Below are 19,596 nucleotides of genomic sequence, written 5' to 3' on the forward strand. Positions count from 1 at the left end.
TTTCTATTCATCATATTAAATTTTTATTTATTTCTCCATAAAAACCTCTGTAAGAGTGGTCTTGCATCACCTGGTAGTGAATGTGTTAAAATGCAGCAATTACATTACAAATGATTCACTATTCTTTCAAGATTACAATGGTGCTCTAATTTTATAGTGCCCTTATTTTCTAGATAACCTTGGCAAGGTCTTTGTTCCCATATATGACATATTTAAATATCTCAAACTCCATTTATTGTTCAACTAAGGCACCTTATTGAAATAATGTTTTGTCAACACTTCTCTAAAACACTGTATTTTTCTTCAGTCAGCAATCCTACTGTTCTTCTTGTTGTACTGCCACTGCTAGACAATTCTATAATCAAGTCACCCAATAACCTTATTTTGTAGACTGCTGAACTCTATTTGGCCCTTGATAGATTCATAATGACTTTCTCCTCAAATAATTGTTCTACAAATTGAATCTTTCAAAATCATGAAAACATTTCTGCCCATTTGTTTGTATTTAATTCAAAAAAAGTATTTTTGTGATAAGAAAACTATTTTTTTTTTTCATTTCAAAAATTATATTGAATTTTTAAAACTTTTGTAGTTAAAGGAATATATTTGTCACACATTATACTGTAAAATCACAGTGACTCAGGATTTCTTAAACTGCTCCAAAAAGTTATCATGGCTCATAGATATCGGGTAAATCATAAGACAGTATTAAAGAATGTTAATTCTTTTTATTGATTTTTTCAATATTTCTCTTTTAAAGTAGATTCTCCATAACAAAAAGTACAAAAATGATCAACACACACAGTTCACATACATACTATGTGGAGTACATGAGTGGATGAATACTGACACCGGTATATCCGGAATGCTGAGATCAAAACCTTTACGAACATTGCATACAACTCGAGCCTTACTCTAACAGGAGATACGAGGATTAAAATTTTAAAATAAAATTACAAAGCTACAAGTAATAAAATCACATAAAATCCTAGGGGTTGTCGGCTGTGCAGTAAGTACTTTGAAGGGAAACATCCATTTTTGGGCAACAGAGAATTCATCGGGTTAAAAATTATTGCAGTAAGAAACTCGAGTACCAAACTTGGAGCCCACAATCAACATGAAAGACAAAAACTCTTAAAGCTGCAAACCTCCTAGACGGGATCACAAGACTTCAACTAACATTTAGAAGTCGTTAAAATCAACACAATAACTTCAATACAATAATAAAATACTAATTTGTATCGATGCAAAATATATATAGTTCATCACTAAATTTACAAGATCACATATCGATATTATTAGGTAAACTAAACTACGTAAAACGAAGCTTGCGGTGATATGGTTCGCCGAGCGACTTGTACTATCAAGAAACGCGAAACATTCGACAATCGAGACTTTTAAAAAGTAACAATAACTAAATAATTCGTAATTTTATGTACATAAATATACCTATTCTACAACTAAATATCTGCGGTCGATAAAATAAACTTTGCATCTGAATATCTTTTTAAATATGTTAAAAATTTGTTACTCTATAATATATCTTTAATTAAATCAATAATGACTAAAAACGATTGCAAATGACGAGTGTAGATGACAACACTGTAAGCTCACAACACGAACGCAAATCACGAATTTGTTAAAGTCATTAGAAGATCACAATGCGAATGGTGCACCCAGTCAGTCTTGGCTCTCGTCGCGCCGCCGTGGCCGCTACTCCGTGACGAAGGATCGGTACAGCTTCTTCTTCTCCAGAGTGAAACCCGGACTGATCATGATGGTCCCTCCCTTGGTCAGGTTCTTGATGAACTGAGGGATGAGTGATGTCCAAGTACTCCGAGAGTCTCTACGGAGAGTGAGGAACAGTTCAAACGTGGACACGGTGTTGGGGTCGCACTTGACAGTCCCGATCTTGCGGCACTCCTGCTCCGACTCAAAGTTAACGTACAGTGTGCAGCCTCTGTAGAACAAACAATATGATTAGGAACTTTGGTCATGGTAATCATGAAGAGAACAAATATTTTAACAAAAGACAAGAGGCAATTGGCAATTTAACACTTAAAATTTACTAAGATGGCAGACCAAAATTCTTCTAATTAATCTTCTTCACAAATTTGATAGAGTTGACGGTTACAGAGTTACAAAAATGTGTATATTTTTCAACATTTTTCAACCATTTTAACGCTTTAAAGATCCTAGAGGCAGCTTCATACTTAAAAAAGATAAAGAGAGCTACAAAACTTGTGCAACAAAATTTACCAGCGACTCTTTTAAGGTTTAGAATATATGGAGGGCACTTGTAATATTTCATGTAGGGCACATAAAAAACCTAAGAAACCATCATATAGAAGATTTAAGGGATTGGAATTCGGAAAGAGCCAAAGAATGTGTTTACTCTACAGAGAGTGGATGCCTACCTCAATCCGCAAGGTTCATTCTCCGCCATTCGCAGTACATCCCTGGCTACTCTGGGCAGCAGGTCTGCTGGCAGCAACACTTCTCCGCAGGCTAACTGCGCTGTCTTTGCTGCCCGCAGCTGCTCTTCCAGCCTTAACGCTAGTGCTTGGCATGCTGCGTTATCCTCTATGTCTTCTGATACGAACCCTGCAACAGCAAAAATCATATTCGTTAAAACCGTAAACACAATCTGACAAAAATCAAAATAACAGTTTAAATCTTCCCTGCCTTTGTAAGTTTTATTTAACGTCAGGTGATAAAATTTAGCTAACTTAACTTGCCTCGACCAAAATCTCCCCTTTTATTTAATTTGTATTAAGTTATAACTTAGGCCTAGCCTTTTATCTTTTATTTTTTAGTGTACAGTATGCTGTTTGCTATATTATTAATGGAATTATAAAGATTTACATTAAAAACTTTTATATAGGCTACGTAAAAATTTTACGGGACACAGAGCAAAAGACTACCAGAAGTAGTAGCCTAAGACATTTACATTTAATGAGTAAAATTTTAGGTCTAGGCCTACCACTAACGTAAGTTAACGTAGGTATGTATATTTTGTAGATAATACAGTAATTAGTTAGGCTACAAAGGGAGGAGAATGTTTAAGTTATTTAATTTTAAACTAAGAATATGTCTACAGTATACTGAGCTGAGAGGTATTAACTAGCTTTTCAAAAACACTTTGTTTAAACAGTTATTACCATAACTAAGCTAAACTTTTGTACAATATAGCCTAAGTGGTAAGTTAACTTAGTATCGGTAACACGTAGGCCTAAGTTATAAGTTAGCAGTATTTTTAATTGTATTTAAACTACTTAAAACCGCTTCAACTTAAGAATATTTTTTTTATTTTCAAACTTGAAATGTCCAGGCTATTGGGTCAACATAACAGAGTAAGTTAAGTTTAGGCATGCATAAGCAGGGTAGGGCTAACTTAATCTTAGGCTAAGTTTAGTGCATATTTAATCATCTAGCCTAAGAGGAACATTTTTATTAGGGAATTTCTTTAAATTCTTAGACGTTTTAAAAGGATGAGCAACTTTTTGAGATGACCAAATTATTAAAATTTAAATTAACTTATATAGGCCCGCGACAACAAATGATTTAAAGTTATTTATTAAAAACTAGCCTACAACACCTAACCTACAACACCTAACTTACGTTAACTAAGTTAGTTTCTTATTAAAAGATCAATCATTTTCAAAAGTTGAGCATTTTCAACCGGGCTTCGGGCTAGAGCTAAGTTTAGGTTTATTTGGGAAGGGAATCATCAAAGAAAACTTAAGTTAGGAATTAAAACATGAAATAAGTTAAGCCTCAACTGTAAGTTATAATAACTTATGAAGACATCGAACAGTTTCAATTTATGTTTAAATGTAGGCTAATATGATTGAGCTTTAGATCAGAAACTAAATTCTTCATTTCAGTTCTAAAACGAAAGTAATAGGTTAGCCTAATTAATAGCCTAAGTTAGTCTTAAAACATAAAATCCAAATAGGAAAATTGAAGTCGTTAAAACTTGTCAATGTTTTACCCCGAATATCACGGTTGGGCATAGCGCTAGGCATGGTTGAGGTTGATTTGTTATACTGTAGGTAATGTGACTTGGGATACGATTTCTCCGAACTAGATGTGATGCCGGCGACGACGCTCGGGGCCAACGAGTGAAAGCCGGGACCGGGATGTGAATCGCTAGAACAGCCTACACTGGTTGCCTAACTACCGACAGTACTGAATAACGCTAAAAGAATCGGGTGTACAAGTCGTGTAGGATATATCATACACTTTTTAAAAACTATAATACAACGTTTTCATTAGCAGAATGTGATAAAAATAACTAGATTTTAAGTTAACACTTTATTTGCTAATGCTAGTACACTAACGAAACGACGAAGTGATGTGCACAAGACATCTGGTATTATCCTAACAATTGAATTAGAACTTATCGCTAGAACGTCAAAGGCAACGAAGTTGAAGTTTTGACTATTACCTATAACCAACGTAGTCGCAAAGTTTTATACACCAACAAATTGATATTAATGTCCGTTCGGTAACTTGCAGTAATGCACTAAGTTAAATGTTTTCTAACGAAAAGTAATATTATGCGAAAATTTTCAAAGGAAAAAACAAACGTAGCTTAAGAAATTTCAGCTAACACTAAGTAAATCCACAAACAATGAAAACTCCGAAACCTTACCTCTGCCGTAGTGATTCGAGAAATCTACGCTGACTGGACACGGTAAAACTTCCATGGCGACTATTAAAAAGTAGTTGTACTAATAAAATTCACAAGGATATCACAGACTGCTTCCAACTTCGCGTAACATCAACGACCGTTGAAGTAGATCACCAACCCTACGAATAACACATGTGTTCTGAGCAGCGGTCGGCGAAAAACTGATGCAAGGAACAGAACAGCTAACAGCTGAGGAACAAAGATACCGGTTAGTTCCCCTCTCACCTCCCCTCACCCCCCACCAACGCGAGAGCTGGCCTACGTGCCAAGCTGCTCGGTTGTCAAGCCGGCCGGCGTTGGCTCTAGGGGCACTAGGGGAAGGGGGGAGAGGGGAGAGAGAGAGAGAGAGAGAGAGAGAAAGAACCTTTGTTGTCAGAGAATTGAGTGATCCTACATGAATGATTAACCACCCTGTCAACGACGCGGGGTGTGGGGTGCTTTTAGTTAGTTACCCCAAACCAAACCAACAGAAGTGAAAAGCGACCGTGTGACCCGAGCTGTTCTTTGTCCTCTAAAAAAGAAACTTTTTGCGCAAACGGGAGTTTTGGGGCTTGACTGGATGGGGGAGCTGGCAAATTTGTCTTTGTGAAATCAGGTTATCTGTTTGGACCAACGTTTAGACATCAATCTTTTGTCAAAGACAAATGGACAAGAAAGTAGGGTAGGGTAGTTTTTCGCAAACATATTAATCCCTCTTAACAACTAAAACAGCGCAGCAATGATTATGCTAGTCAGATTACATGCATAATGTTAATGATTGACAATGATGGCTTTAACAAAAGTAAGAGTGAGTTTTAAAAATACAATAATTGTAAGAAAATACAGTTTATACAAACATTCCATTATCGTAAATCTTTTTTAACACAGACTAAAATATAAGAGAACTGGTAAAATACTTTAAAGGACGACTTAAATAATAATATACTACTACGACAATAACTTGGATATCTGGTTTAATTTGCCTCTGTAAAACCAGATCCTCTATCTGTAGGCCTACACCTACCAACTTTTAGAGGTCAATCTTTCGTCAGAGTCAAATAATTTTCTGTACTCAGTTGACTATTCGCGCATAGCAACAGAGCAACAAACATTAACAAAAATATAGCTTGCTTACTTTTAGATAAGAAATTCGCAAAAAAATGCTATATGGTGTTTAAAATAATGGGGTGTTTTTTTTTCATTACGATAAAAAACTTTATGCCGCCATTGTTTATGTTTTTTGCGTGATTATGTACAGTAATATAATTTTCGATTTGATACCTACGTAAGGGTAATTTTAGCTGCACCATACACTTCAAAAAAACCTGCGGATACAAACAATTAAAGATTGTAGTCACACTAAACTCTTGATAACACGTCTCACAGGGGCGATTTATAAGGAATTAAACCCGGTTGGAAAGATAATGGAGCGAAACAAAGAGGTGGCGTGGATCTAAATATAACTTGTCCAAATGGAACGATTGGGATCTTCCTGTGGAGCTCAAGTAGATAATACCTCGCACTACGATTACGACGGCGCCCTTTTGGAATGGGACCAACTTAAGTTATTGATTGTTTGAATCTCACTTAAATACAACCGTTGACTATGCAACTTAATTATAGTTTCCAAATGCAAGGCTATTTACTGGAATAATTGTTTTAATGATTTTGAGAAGTGGTAAAAATTTTATTTAAAAAATAGTAGGCTATTGATATTAAAACACACATTAATTACAGGGTTTAAAATTCTGAAATTGATTCGATATTCGAAAAGAATAGATTACACACGAATTGTATCCTTATAAACTAGAACATAAATCTGGTTCCCTTGGTGTATGATGCGAGGATCTAATGTGATTCAACTACAGTACTTGAAAAACTGTATTTAATTAGCTGTTAGTTTACTGTATAACATGTTGTATACTTTTTATAGATTTCATTGTAAATGCATGTGCCATATTCTATTTGCTCGCAGGGTTGCAATACAGTTAAAGTAGGCAGTTTCCAAGTTGAGCAAGCGTATTTTGAACTCTCTAGACGTGTTTTGAGCTAAAAAATATCGATGGTTAAATTTTGATGAAAAATAGTGATAGTAACACTAAGTAAATATATTAGGTGCTAGTTATTAGCATCATCATTACTACTAGGACCATTCTACTGCGAATTACTAGCATAAATTCAAGGGTTTGGGTTATTATCATTTTATATGGCACGATTAATATTAATTTGAATTGCTATATTAAAATTCGATATGAGGCTACAAAATATTTACACTACTAGACCCTCATTGAGTTTGAGAAAATAGGGTAAAACTCTTAAACAACCGCTTGAATATGTTTTTCTTTGTCTACCGAAATAGGAAATTAATTTTCCCGCTAAATTCACGATCAATATCGCTCTCCGTTGACTGTAACATTCCACATCTGTTGGGGTGGTTGCTGTAGGGGTGGCAGCTGACAATTAATGTAGACCTGGGGTTATTATAAACAGATGCCCGGTATAGGGGATGGAGTGCAGCCTTGACAGTGACTTTGCCTCTCAGCTGGAAGGGAAAATCGTTAAAACACCACCCTCTGCGCATGCCTTACTTTCCTTTGTCCATTCACCTTTCTATTTTCGATCTCGTTCATCGATTTTGCTAATTAATTATATTATATCGGCTTATTTCCTAACAAGATAACGAGTTTTGCCTAAAATGCCGGAGCATCCCAAAGTGTTGGTCCCGTAGGTGCACCGGTATAAGAGTTTTCTTTGTTTGAGGTGGTCAGGGTTGGCTTTGTTGGGGGTGTTTAGAAATAAATTGGGTAGAAGGGTAGTTTTAGTAGTATACATTAGTAATTTCGAGAAAGTTATAAGATAGTGAAGATAATGGCTGTAACAAGTGGAAATCGTAGATATAGCTTTCCTAGTTGACATAATAGAAAAACTGTAGGATAACATTATTTCGGCCTTTGCAGATATGTAATGGTAACGAAATGATACTCTTTATTACCTTAAACAGCCTCGAAGAAGCTACTCTAACTTAACTGAAGAACAACCCACTTCAAGTACTTCAACATCAATCTTTAGGTTAGGTTTAAAATGTGTTTGTTGTGTCAATTTAAACCTAATGTAAGCATCGTTCTAAGGAGGTTAGGATATGACAGGGTACATCTAAGATTAGTTTCATTTATTCTCGTACAACCTACCTTGGTTGATGGGCACACTGCTCCTTTCTGGCATTATTGTTTCAATAACATCACACGACATTTTTTGTTTCGCCGGCGTTACTACGGTCTGTTGTTGTAAAATGTCCGTGATTTTGTTAAAAACTTCGTTCAATTTTATATCGCGGTGGGGTGAATCTTCTAGAAAGTGTTCGATATCTTTCATCATGGTTTTCGAGAATTTGCGAAAACCGTGCAAAACGCGGTGCTTCGGGGCCAGATCTATGGAATTGCGGCACTTGGGAGACGAAGTTAAACGTCGACCGGCATCGTTTGTTTGAACCAACCGATACGACGTTCAGAGCCCGACTGACAGCGGAACAATGAACGGTCTGACCCGAACAGCTGATTGTAGAAGCCGCTCTGTGATTGGCCGCCGCTCCGCCAATGGCAGCGCTCCTCTCACACAGCCTAGGTAGGTCAGCTGCTCGCCTAGCAACAGAATCAGCCGGGCCGCTTCGCTACTGAACTGAACACCAACCAACACTGTTGTGTCATTTTCCACACGAAAATAATTACAGGCTAAAATAAAATAAAAAATCTACGCTAGCTTGGCTAGAACTTATGAGTCATAAAGGCAGCAAATTGTCCATTCAGTTTTGTCAGTTTTTGAAAAACGGACCGCTCTAGAGACGACGAAAGCGAGCGACGCGACGCTCGGAACAAAGGAATCGCTCGCGCTGGAATACAAGGATTAATTATTTACTAATCAATCTGATCTGAGAATGCGCAATTATTGCTAGTGATCGGCAACGAACGTGATTTAGCTGGAAAGGCTAATAATGTCTTTACATAGATTAAATATTTTAGTAGAACACTTGCGTAGACCTACTTCATATTTAGGTAATTTTGTATTTACTTTCTCTTTAGAAACAAATTTTGTAAAAACAAAAATTAGCACACATGGTCGAGCTGAATAGGCTACGCTGGTAATTTAATTCTAGTAGGCTATGTAAAGTGTTTTATTGGTTTTTATTACCTACTTTGTATTATTTATGTGAGCACTCCAATTTTACGAAGCTTTAAAGGTTGGCACTTTCTGATAACGGTTTTATATAGGTACTGTGAATAAAAATTAGCACAAGTGGTTTAAATTAATAACATGTGGAACTAATTTCGTTTGGAACTATAGGGAATTATTTACACATATTTAAACTCACTAACCCCATTGCTGACACCAGTACCATAACATTTCTAATTTAAGAAAACTGTGAAGCATTTGGTCAGAAAAGTCTTTAAAATTTTAATTACTAAGTCCTTTGTTCAAAAACGGTTAACTGTTATTGATACACTGTATCAAATACACTATAATCAGAAATGATCCGTTCAAAACTGTAGAATTTTAGCGAATTTCCCTAAAGCGTTTTTTTTTTTTTTTTTAGCTATTACCGTAGCTGGCATGGTAAGACCTAGGTCCGAGACCGATTTACTTTTCATTTTGATGTCCCAGGGCCAAAAACACCATTCGTTCCAATTTTTATATATGTATATATATATATTTATATTTATTATAGGCTATTTGATATTGTTCACGTGTAGGGCTACTGTAACATTATTCGTGTGCGAAACATCGACCAACAAGCACAAACCTTTTTATTCGCAAACAACCGCTTTTGATCAGTTATTTCTAATTGCTAAAGAAAAAGATTTCCTAATAAAGACGATATGTAATACTTCAAAGTAATACATTTTCATAAATCGTACAAAACTTATGAATATCTTTCTATTACATCTACTTAGGTACAAATCCATCCACTTTTCATTACAGTGTAAAATCGCCTCAAGCTAACGAAACAATAAACAATAACCACACCAAATGGGTTGAGGAGATTTGAATTCAAATGAGGATGAAGAACCATTTAAACTCGGTAGCGTTTTGATACAGCAAGGGACTGGCTCATCATGTCCAATTAATCTTCAGCCCACGAACGGACACAAAAACTTGTTGTGCTCGGAGGGGGGGGGGGAGTTCAAGGATAAAACTATAACCACAGCATCTTCGAGGGGCTAGACTAGGGCTAGAGTGGGACCTAGTCTTTGTATAATATCTAAAACACGATGGTTGAATACATCACACACGATAAGAGCCACAGAAAGTCCAACCAGGCTTTGAATCTAAGCCAAATCTATTGTCTGTGGCTATCGAAAACATAATTTAGCAACTGAATCAGGACTATTGATGTGCTTAATTTGGGGTTTGTTTTGTGTTTGACAAATGATTTTGAAAAAAAAAAACAGCTTAATTTTCAGCATGAACAAAGGCACACATTTACATTTTCCACTATTCATATTCGGCATCGTAAGACTTCAGAACACTGTCAATGTCTTATTTTATACCAAAACTTACGCGCATACTACAAAAGGACATAATAATTAAGAGATATAATATAAAATTGGTATATAATAATAAAGCACGTTGATAATCAATCATATTCAACACCATTCTGATCCCATCTAGATTTTTGGAACTCTTGAGTGCACTAACAAAAATTAAAGTTAGTTTTAGAAAGTTTTATAGTCCATCAACAAAATTAGCACAAGTGGTTTAAATTAATAACATGTGGAACTAATTTCGTTTGGAAAAAAACCGCTCAATTTTATGTAGTTTGTACGGCTCTTTCTATCAATATTTACTATAGATACCATCGATTTTTTTAGTATGCAGGACTTCAGATATGATTTGGAAACACTGTAGGGCCGTTAAATGGAATTAGTAGATAGTTTAGACAACAATGAATGCATTTTTGTATAACCTAAATGGCAGATGCGCTAACGGCAACAATGTAAAGAGCTAGTAGGACACTAACCTGAGGACGAATTGGCAACACTGTTGGGCCGTTGGATAAGGAGTTAATAGATAGTAGATAGTTTAGACAACAATGAATGCATTTTTGTATAACCTAAATGGCTGATGCGCTAACGGCAACAATGTAAAGAGCGAGTAGGACACTAATTTGAGGACGATTTGGCAACACTGTTGGGCCATTGGATGAGGAATGAATATATAGTAGATAGTTTAGACAACAATGAATGATTATTGTATAACCTAGATGCGCTAACGGCAACAATGTAAAGCAGCGGCTACACTTGCCCGATTCGGTCCGGTCCGGTTCGGTTCGGTCCGGCACGAATTTGTGAGGGGTGGCTACACTTGTACGAATCGTTTCGGTCCGGCCGGAAGAGGTAGCTAAACTTGTACAATATTTTGGAGGACACACACGAGCACGGGGCACAAGTGCAGCAATAAAGAAGGTGTTTAGCTAGGGCCGATTTACCGAATAGGCACTTGCCTAGGGCGCGAGGCAATTGGCTTTTTTGGGGGGTGCCAAAAAAATGAAAAACAAAAAAAAAGTGGTTGTATTTTCGTGCAATCGCGGTAAACTTCCTATAATCCGTCGCGGCCGTGTAGACATTGTAATCGTCTCCCGATATTGCGACTAAATTCTGACTATTTTCCGCGGTCGTGTAGACATAATTATCGTCTTCCATGATCGAGGCAATATATGAACATTATTGCCTAAATTCTTAGGCATATGTCCTAGAAATAACAGTTTTTCCTAATTTAATTCATCACTTTCATAGCCGAGCGCTCACGGAACCCCCCGATCCTCATCCGAATTTCGGGAGTAGGTGGCTACACTTGTCCGATTCGGTCCGGTCCGCCCCGAATGCTTCCGCCAAAATGCGGATGAATGCTCCCTGGACGATTGTTCCGCGCCGAACCGGACCGTGCCGAACCGAATCGGGTAAGTGTAGCCACCTCCATTTAAAAACATGGGAAGCATTGTTCCGCATTTTTTAGGACCGGACCGAACCGGACCGAATCGGGCAAGTGTAGCCGCTGCTTAAAGAGCTAGTAGGACACTAATTTGAGGACGGATTGGCATCACTGTTGGGACGTTGGATAAGGAGTTAATAGATAGTAGATAGTTTAGACAACAATGAATGATTTTTGTACAAATGACAGATGAGCTAATGGCAACAATGTAAAGAGCGAGTACGACACTAATTTGAGGACGGATTGGCATCACTGTTGGGCCGTTGGATCTATCTATATATTAATAGCCAAGCATGTTTCTTTAAAACCTTTTTTCTCAGCTCGTGTGCATCGCAGGGGAAATCTACGCATACTGTTAGAAAGATATTTGCCTGTAGATGTGCAGAATCCCTTTATAAATTAAAATAGGCTAAAAAATAAGCACAAAAAACGAATTTGAAAACTTCAAAAAATTAACATGGACCAACTGGGTTGCCATGATGGTGACGAAATAACAACAAAATGTAAACAGAAAATCAAAACAAATGGAAGAAATCCCAATCACATGTTTTATTTACAGTGTGGGGAGAAAATAGAGAAGTCTGTACATTAATTATTTTTGGTCGAGTTTCGACCACAGGACGACCACTAGTAAGGAATTAATATATAGTAGATAGTTTAGACAACAATGAATGATTATTGTATAACCTAAATGGCAGATGCGCTAACAGCAACAATGTAAAGAGCGAGTAGGACACTAATTTGAGGACGAATTGGCAACACTGTTGGATTCTGAGTAGGCGATTAAGTTAATTGTTGATTAAGTTAATCAATAATTAATTCAAAACACATAATCAACTTGTATCACAGGTTTGTTCCCGATTGGAATTACATATTTTTGTATGTATCAACATTATTATCTCTGAGTTTGTTTGCAGAAGTTGAAGATGTATTGACTGAGGTTATAGAATATTCTGCAAAATACCCATTTGCACCTACATCAAAGTCAACAGCAGCCCAAGTCTTTATTTTCACCAAGCACGGGGGAAGAGTGGACGAGGCTCTCCACAGCACAATGGGTAGAAGGAGGTCAGAGAGCGGTTGTATTTATTCCTCTTTGTCAGCGACTCTATCGATTTTATACCTCTTTGTATCGCTACAGATGTGAGCCCTACAGCTCTTTGTTTCAACAGGGTTCGCGTTGTGTAGTTCAGGCCGCGAGGGGTCGCTGGTGGTGGTGAGAGGGGGAGGGGGGGGTAAATATGATAAATGAAGATTGGACGTTTCCGACACGGGATTCTTCACATTTGGAACATTTCTGTGACAAATTGCTTTGACTGATCGCCCCCTTGGTGAAGCGGAAAAACAATTTATTATTTAGCAATTATGTGAACAGTACAGTTTTGTATTTGTTCATTGGAATTACAGCAAATTAGACAAAAGTTACATTAATGCAGTCGATGTCACCAACAACAAATGTAGAAAAGCTGTATAGTTTAAAACACCGTACATACAAGTCAATACCATATGCAAAACATTCTTATACATTTGATCATTTTTCTAAATCAGGTAAAGACAAATTAAATTGTCAAACAGTGGAATTCATGCTGAACAATTTTATTTCCTTTTTTCAAACTTAAAAATTGATTCCAACATATTTATGTGAATTTTCTCGAGTCAAGCGACGAGCATCGACAACTTCCTCAACCAATATATTCAAAGTGCAACCTTTATTGTTATTGGCACATCGAGTCCCACCTTTTTATGAATATTCAAACGTACTTGTGGAAAAAGTACACCTCATAGAATGGCCGATATGATCATCCTATGTATTTTAAATATTAAATAGCCGATTCCGATTTCAATTATGTCATATTGTGTACTCAAAAAATACTAATTACAACAATATTTTAATACTACAGGGAAAATGTATATGTCTGACCAAAACTGTTGAGTAATTAATTATAAATCAATCGAAAACAAAATAAATAATAAATAATATAAATAAATTAAAATGTCTGTATACAATAATAGTTCAAGGGTAGCGAGTAGCAATTGAAGAGAAAGAATTTTGATCAAGCAATTAAAGGGAGTGTGTTTAAACTATGATTAAACGTATACGTATCTCATTGGGCCAATGTTGTATAACACATTAGGGCTACATGCTAAGATACATAGAGTAATAAACTATCACATCACGCCATCGTAATTCTCTGTGGTCCAAGGACAACCAGTTCAGTTGTGGCGTCCACTAGTCTACTGTGCGCTTGTTTCAACCTAGACTACTGAACTGTAGTTCCAGAGAGAATATGTTTTATGTAGGTGCGAGGAGATGGTACAAATACAGTTTAGCCTAGAAATGAAGTTCAATAATGAATCTGGCTTTACCTCTCCTTTCTTTCGAATCCCGTCAACTGGTTCGGACGTACTGTGCGAAGAACTGGCAAAATCGGGGTCTTTTGAAGAGACTACATATATATAGGTAATAAAGTGCGTTTTTTGTAAACAAAATTTAATTTTGCCATGTTTGATAAAAATATGTCCTTTAAGCACAGTTCACGTAATCTAAAAATAACATGGGAATTGTAACGATCATGCTGGTTCGCGAACTCGTTCGAATAAATGTAGGTTTACGTTTACATGTTGTATTTGTACTAAATTTCAACAAAATCGGATCATTTTGGCTCGAGTTCTCGTGCTAAAGGACACATATATAAATTGATTCGGACGGATGGCGGATGGTGTTTTTGGTCTCTGGGGACCTGTGAAAACTAAATATTCGGCTCCGGGCTTAAAGGAGCGTAAAAGCCATGAGACCTACGGTCACATGTTTTCTGTGCTACGGTAGAGCTTATTCCCTATATGGGAAATTCGCTAAAAAAAAAAAACAGGACAGTAACTTCTTTTAAAAAAATTTAAAATGTAGCCAACTGAAGGCTTTTCACGAGATTGGACAAAAGGAACTGCCATTAGAGAGAGATGAAGAAATGGCAAATAAAGATAAGATGACGAACAAGTAGCAACATGCAAGCGGTGGCAGCGATGAGTCATGAATAAGAACCAAGATTGAGGGCTTTATTTTCGCGCGATTTTAAATATTTTATGGTGATTGATACACCAACAAACTTAAACCCATTTTTTGAGCCCCTGGGGCCGGGGCCCATTTATAAACACAGCCCTGGAAGATCCATAATTATCTGGTCTTGAGAAAAAAAAATACTTTTTCAGACCCATAGGCTACTTCTAGGTGAGAAGGGCTTGGTCAGGACTAAGTAATATTTGGAAGAACCAAGAACCTACAGGCCTGCAGGAAAGAAGCCTACAGCAGGGCTTGTAGCAAAGAATATTGTTTTGCGAAAATGTACATAGCCTATGTGCAATATATTTGTGAGATTGAGGTAGAATTGATTAATATGGATAATATTTTATCGGACTAACGACTAAAAACATTCAACATCTCAAATTAGAATATTGGGATGGAAATTTGTTGTACTGTATTCCTTTTTTTACGAAGGTGGAATATTTTTACTTGTCTATTTGTTTCCACACAAATGTTTATTATTAAACGTTTATAATTCATTGCAAGCTGAAGCTCTCTTAAATTTTGGTACAAGAAAATACAATCGTTGATGGATATGAACTTTTTATTTTCTAGACAACTATCACTAAATTCACTACAATACTTAGTATTTCCTTTCAGTAATTAGTTAAGTAAATGCTCGTCTAGGGAGCAGCACCAAGCAGTACAACACACTCAGTACCGTAGTTTGCCGCTAGACAGCACGACACAACCAGACATGTTAGTTTCGTGACTCGCCGCTAGGTAGCAGCACTCAGCATACAAGAACAAGCGCGCGTTGGCGTAACTTTCAAACGTTTTACAGTATACCTAACTTATGTCATGTACAGTATTTTTACTTTCTCCCCCTATTTACATAGTATATAAAGAAAGTATTACCATAGACAAAGCAACACAGGGAGTATGTTTTATCTATGGTATTACATACTTGTGTAGAGAGCTACAGACTACACTTGTAGTCCGATTTTGATGAAATTTGGTATATGTAGGTATAAGTAAGCCATGGTATATCCAGACATTTTTAATTTTTTCGAAATTTTGTATTTTAATGGTGATTTTCCCATAAAACCCCATAAAATAAGGGATTTTCTCTAAAACGGCCTGACCGATTTTGAAAAAAATTTAGTCTGTTATATTCCTTTAAATTCTGAACAAAATGGTACGAATCCCATTTCTGTCAAAATCACGGCTCAAAAGTTATTGTAACTTATGCTTTTTTCCCATAAAAAAACTCCATAAAGTAACAAAAAATTAGTTTTTAGGAAAAAAGCTGTTTTTGATATAATATAATAATTATAATATAATAATTCCTTTTGATATCCACTGATCATTTATTTGATGACAGCTTGAAAATTGTCAATAATCACCCATATGATGTTAGAAGGAATTATTATTTTGTACCAAAGCACAGGAATAAGTATGGAAGTAGAACACTTGCGAAACGGCACACGGAAGATTTCTCAGGTGCCGTTTGATGTCACTAACTGCTGACGTCACTTTGAGGGAACACCAATACAGCAACGATATAGACTAGGCCCGTTTTCAAAAAAAGGCAATGCAAGAAGCATTTCATGTAACAATTGGGGAAACAACGTTTTTAGGGTATTTCGACCCTGCTGAGTACGAATCTGCCTGTTGCCAACGCGAAATTTGAACCGGAAGTGCGGTATCCAAGATGGCGGCTAAAACTCTGTTTGCCCCATATCTCCCTTGTTAGTTGGCCTAAAATAATGGCTTAAACGTGTATATAGGGGGTTTTCAGATGCCAAGCACATTAAAACACTCAAAATTTACTTAAATTAAGTTTTGAGGGCATATCTTCCAAAATGGCGCCCAAGATGGCCGCCAAAAACTCTAATTTCCGCATGTCTCCCTTGTTTTTTGGCTTAAAATAATTATTTAGACGTCTGCATAGGTGTTTTCTCGGATGCCAAACACATTGCAACACCCAAAATTTATTTACATTAAGTGATGGGGGCATATATTCAAGATGGCACCCGAGATGGCCACCAAAAACTCTTATTTCCGTATATATATTTATAAAAAAAACCCCTTGTTTGTTTGTTTAAATTAATTATTTAAACGTCTACAAAGGTATTTTCTCGGATGTTAATCACATTGCAACACTCATATTTTACTTCATTTTAGTTAAGATTACATATGTTTCTAAGATGGCAATAAAAACTTTATTGTGCTTACGTGAGCTCCGTGCGTATTATTGTATTTAGTGTTTAAAACCAGTCAGATATCTATTAGTGGCTGAATATTTGCTACTATTTTTGAAATAACAATTGAAATTTAGCAATGTTAAAGTAGAAGGCAAATTGTTTAATGTACTCTGGTGGCACCGTAGATAACGCTTACTATAACAGAACCTGTAATTAAGTAATTGTAGAATTAATTGTGTATGATGTTGACGATTTTATCACTTATTTAAGGTGTCTAGTTATGTAAATAGATATTTATTGTAAAATATGACGATGCCATACGTATGTTTTGTATGTTTTACGGCAATAAATAATTTTGATTTGATTTGATGTTATGTTTTCTCTTTTATTAAATGTGAAAATAACGTATTGCGTTTACCATGATTATTTAACGAATGATTCAAAAACTACTTATTGCTAACTTTGAATAAACTAAGGATTTAAAAAAAAATGTACTTGCCTCAAATAATTATTTCTTAGAAATTTACAAATGTTTACTTTCTTTTCACAATCAAACTTTTATAGACGGTTGGAAAACAAAAGATGTTATTAATTGTACATCTAATCATTGTACAAATTAACAATTATTTTGTACACATGTAGCTTATACATGTGTTTACTTTCTCTTCATAAACAAACTTATTTAAATAGACGGTTGGCCAACATAAGATATTAAAAAGAATAAGAGTTGTTTGCTGATTAATGTTGATCAGTGCAGCCAACACAATGCTGACATAAGTCCTTTATTAAAAAATCTATTTCATCCATTGAGACCCATGGTAAACAGACCTCCATTGATGGGTGGTACCACATTACAACTTAAATAAGTGATAAAATCGTCAACGTCATACACAATTAATTCTACAATTACTTAATTACAGGTTCTGTTATAGTAAGCGTTATCTACGGTGCCACCAGAGTACATTAAACAATTTGCCTTCTACTTTAACATTGCTAAATTTCAATTGTTATTTCAAAAATAGTAGCAAATATTCAGCCACTAATAGATATCTGACTGGTTTTAAACACTAAATACAATAATACGCATGGAGCTCACGTAAGCACAATAAAGTTTTTATTGCCATCTTAGAAACATATGTCATTTTAACTCAAAGGAAGAAAATAATGAGTGTTGCAATGTGATTTAACATCCGAGAAAATACCTTTGTAGACGTTAAAATAATTAATTTAAACAAACAAACAAGGGATATATATACCATTTTATTTATTTGTATTACTATTCAAGATAAGCTGATTTTTCAGTCAGGAAAGTTATTTTAAGTACAATAATAACGGGCAGCTGGCCCAGTTCAAAAGCTTCTAACTTTTCTTTGTATCAAACTGACTGGATGACCTTCTGTGTGCTGAGATATAATTACAAAGCTACCAAGCTAATATCTGATTAGCCAAGTGGATATAAAATAAAATAATTACTAAAAGGGTACCTACTTTGTTATATATGTTTTGATTTTATTATATTAGTAGCCCTAAAAATGCAAGAAAATAATATATATATATATATATATATATATATGCGGAAATAAGAGTTTTTGGCGGCCATCTCGGGTGCAATCTTCGAATATATGCCCCCATAACTTAATGTAAGTAAATTTTGGGTGTTGCAATGTGTTTGGCACCCAAGAAAACACCTATGCAGACGTCTAAATAATTATTTTAAGAAGCCAAAAAACAAGGGAGATATGCGGAAATTAGAGTTTTTGGCGGCCATCTTGGGCGCCATTTTGGAAGATATTCCCTCAAAACATAATTTAAGTAAATTTTGAGTGTTTTAATGTGCTTGGCGTCTGAAAACCACCTATATACACGTTTAAACCATTATTTTAGGCCAACTAACAAGGGAGATATGGGGCAAACAGAGTTTTGGCCGCCATCTTGGATACCGCACTTCCGGTTCAAATTTCGCGTTGGCAACAGGCAGATTCGTACTCAGCAGGTTCGAAATACCCTAAAAACGTTGTTTCCCCAATTGTTACATGAAATGCTTCTTGCACTTTATAGAGAGGGATTTTCCAATTATGGGCCTGCTCTAATACGGATTTCAGCCATCGGCCTCGGTGGTGCAGTGGATAGCGTTACGGGCTGATAATCCGATTGTTCCGGGTACGAATCCCGCCGGCGACACCAACTTTTTATCAACAATTTTTTCATATCAGCAAGTTTGGTTGGTTTGGTTAGGTTATTACAGTTTAATTTTATAATTAAAAATTATAAAATTGAACTTTAGGCAATTATAATTTTATTTTATGAACAAAACTATTTTTTAGATTAGTAAACCTGTATTTGATTTTTTCCAATATATCAGCATAATATCAGCACGTTTGGTTAGTTTGGTTAGGCTATGACAGTTTAATTTAATAATAGAAAATTATAAAATTGTCTGTTTCTTCAGCCGCAGGAGTTAGTGACGTCAGCAGTTAGTGACGTCAAACGGCACCTGAGAAATCTTCCGTGTGCCCCACCGGAACACTTGAAGTTTTTGTTCCCAAATGTTTTAACCTCACTAAATCATATGGTTTTTGTAAATAGTTACAGCATGTTTAAAAATTATTTAAAGGAACTTGTTTGGAATGATTTGTTACAAATTTAATTTATTACAATAATAAGCATTTAATTTATTTACATTTTTAGTTGAAGTTAAAGTAATATATTAC

General features: G+C 35.8%; 1 protein-coding gene across 2 annotated transcripts; it reads right to left on the reverse strand.

Annotated features, from left to right (window-relative positions):
* Positions 1-710: 710 nt before the first annotated feature.
* On the reverse strand, positions 711-8,209 carry LOC128990909 (protein charybde-like). Of its 2 annotated transcripts, none has more exons than XM_054413559.1 (3): positions 7,864-8,209; positions 2,418-2,604; positions 711-1,960 (listed from the first exon to the last, which is right to left on the reverse strand). In XM_054413559.1, the coding sequence occupies exons 1-3, from the start codon at positions 8,048-8,050 to the stop codon at positions 1,714-1,716; spliced, it is 621 nt and encodes a 206-aa protein (XP_054269534.1). In that variant the 5' UTR covers positions 8,051-8,209; the 3' UTR covers positions 711-1,713. The 2 variants fall into 2 exon arrangements, with proteins under 2 accessions (XP_054269534.1, XP_054269535.1); XM_054413560.1 differs by lacking the exon at positions 7,864-8,209 and adding an exon at positions 4,658-4,871.
* Positions 8,210-19,596: the final 11,387 nt, after the last annotated feature.

The sequence above is a fragment of the Macrosteles quadrilineatus genome, unplaced genomic scaffold (genome assembly GCF_028750875.1).
Source record: "Macrosteles quadrilineatus isolate MER2022 unplaced genomic scaffold, UCM_ALF_1.0 Scaffold_3__2_contigs__length_128488019, whole genome shotgun sequence".
Taxonomy (NCBI): Eukaryota; Metazoa; Arthropoda; class Insecta; order Hemiptera; family Cicadellidae; genus Macrosteles; species Macrosteles quadrilineatus.

What these genes read in the sequence shown, in the direction of transcription:
- LOC128990909 (XM_054413559.1), bottom strand. Translation starts at nt 8,050, where the DNA reads ATGATGAAAGATATCGAACACTTTCTAGAAGATTCACCCCACCGCGAT. An exon ending in CAGTGTGCCCATCAACCAAG is followed by an intron (nt 2,605 to 7,863) that starts GTAGGTTGTACG and finishes TTGCTGTTGCAG; the next exon opens with GGTTCGTATCAGAAGACATA. An exon ending in AATGAACCTTGCGGATTGAG is followed by an intron (nt 1,961 to 2,417) that starts GTAGGCATCCAC and finishes TTTGTTCTACAG; the next exon opens with AGGCTGCACACTGTACGTTA.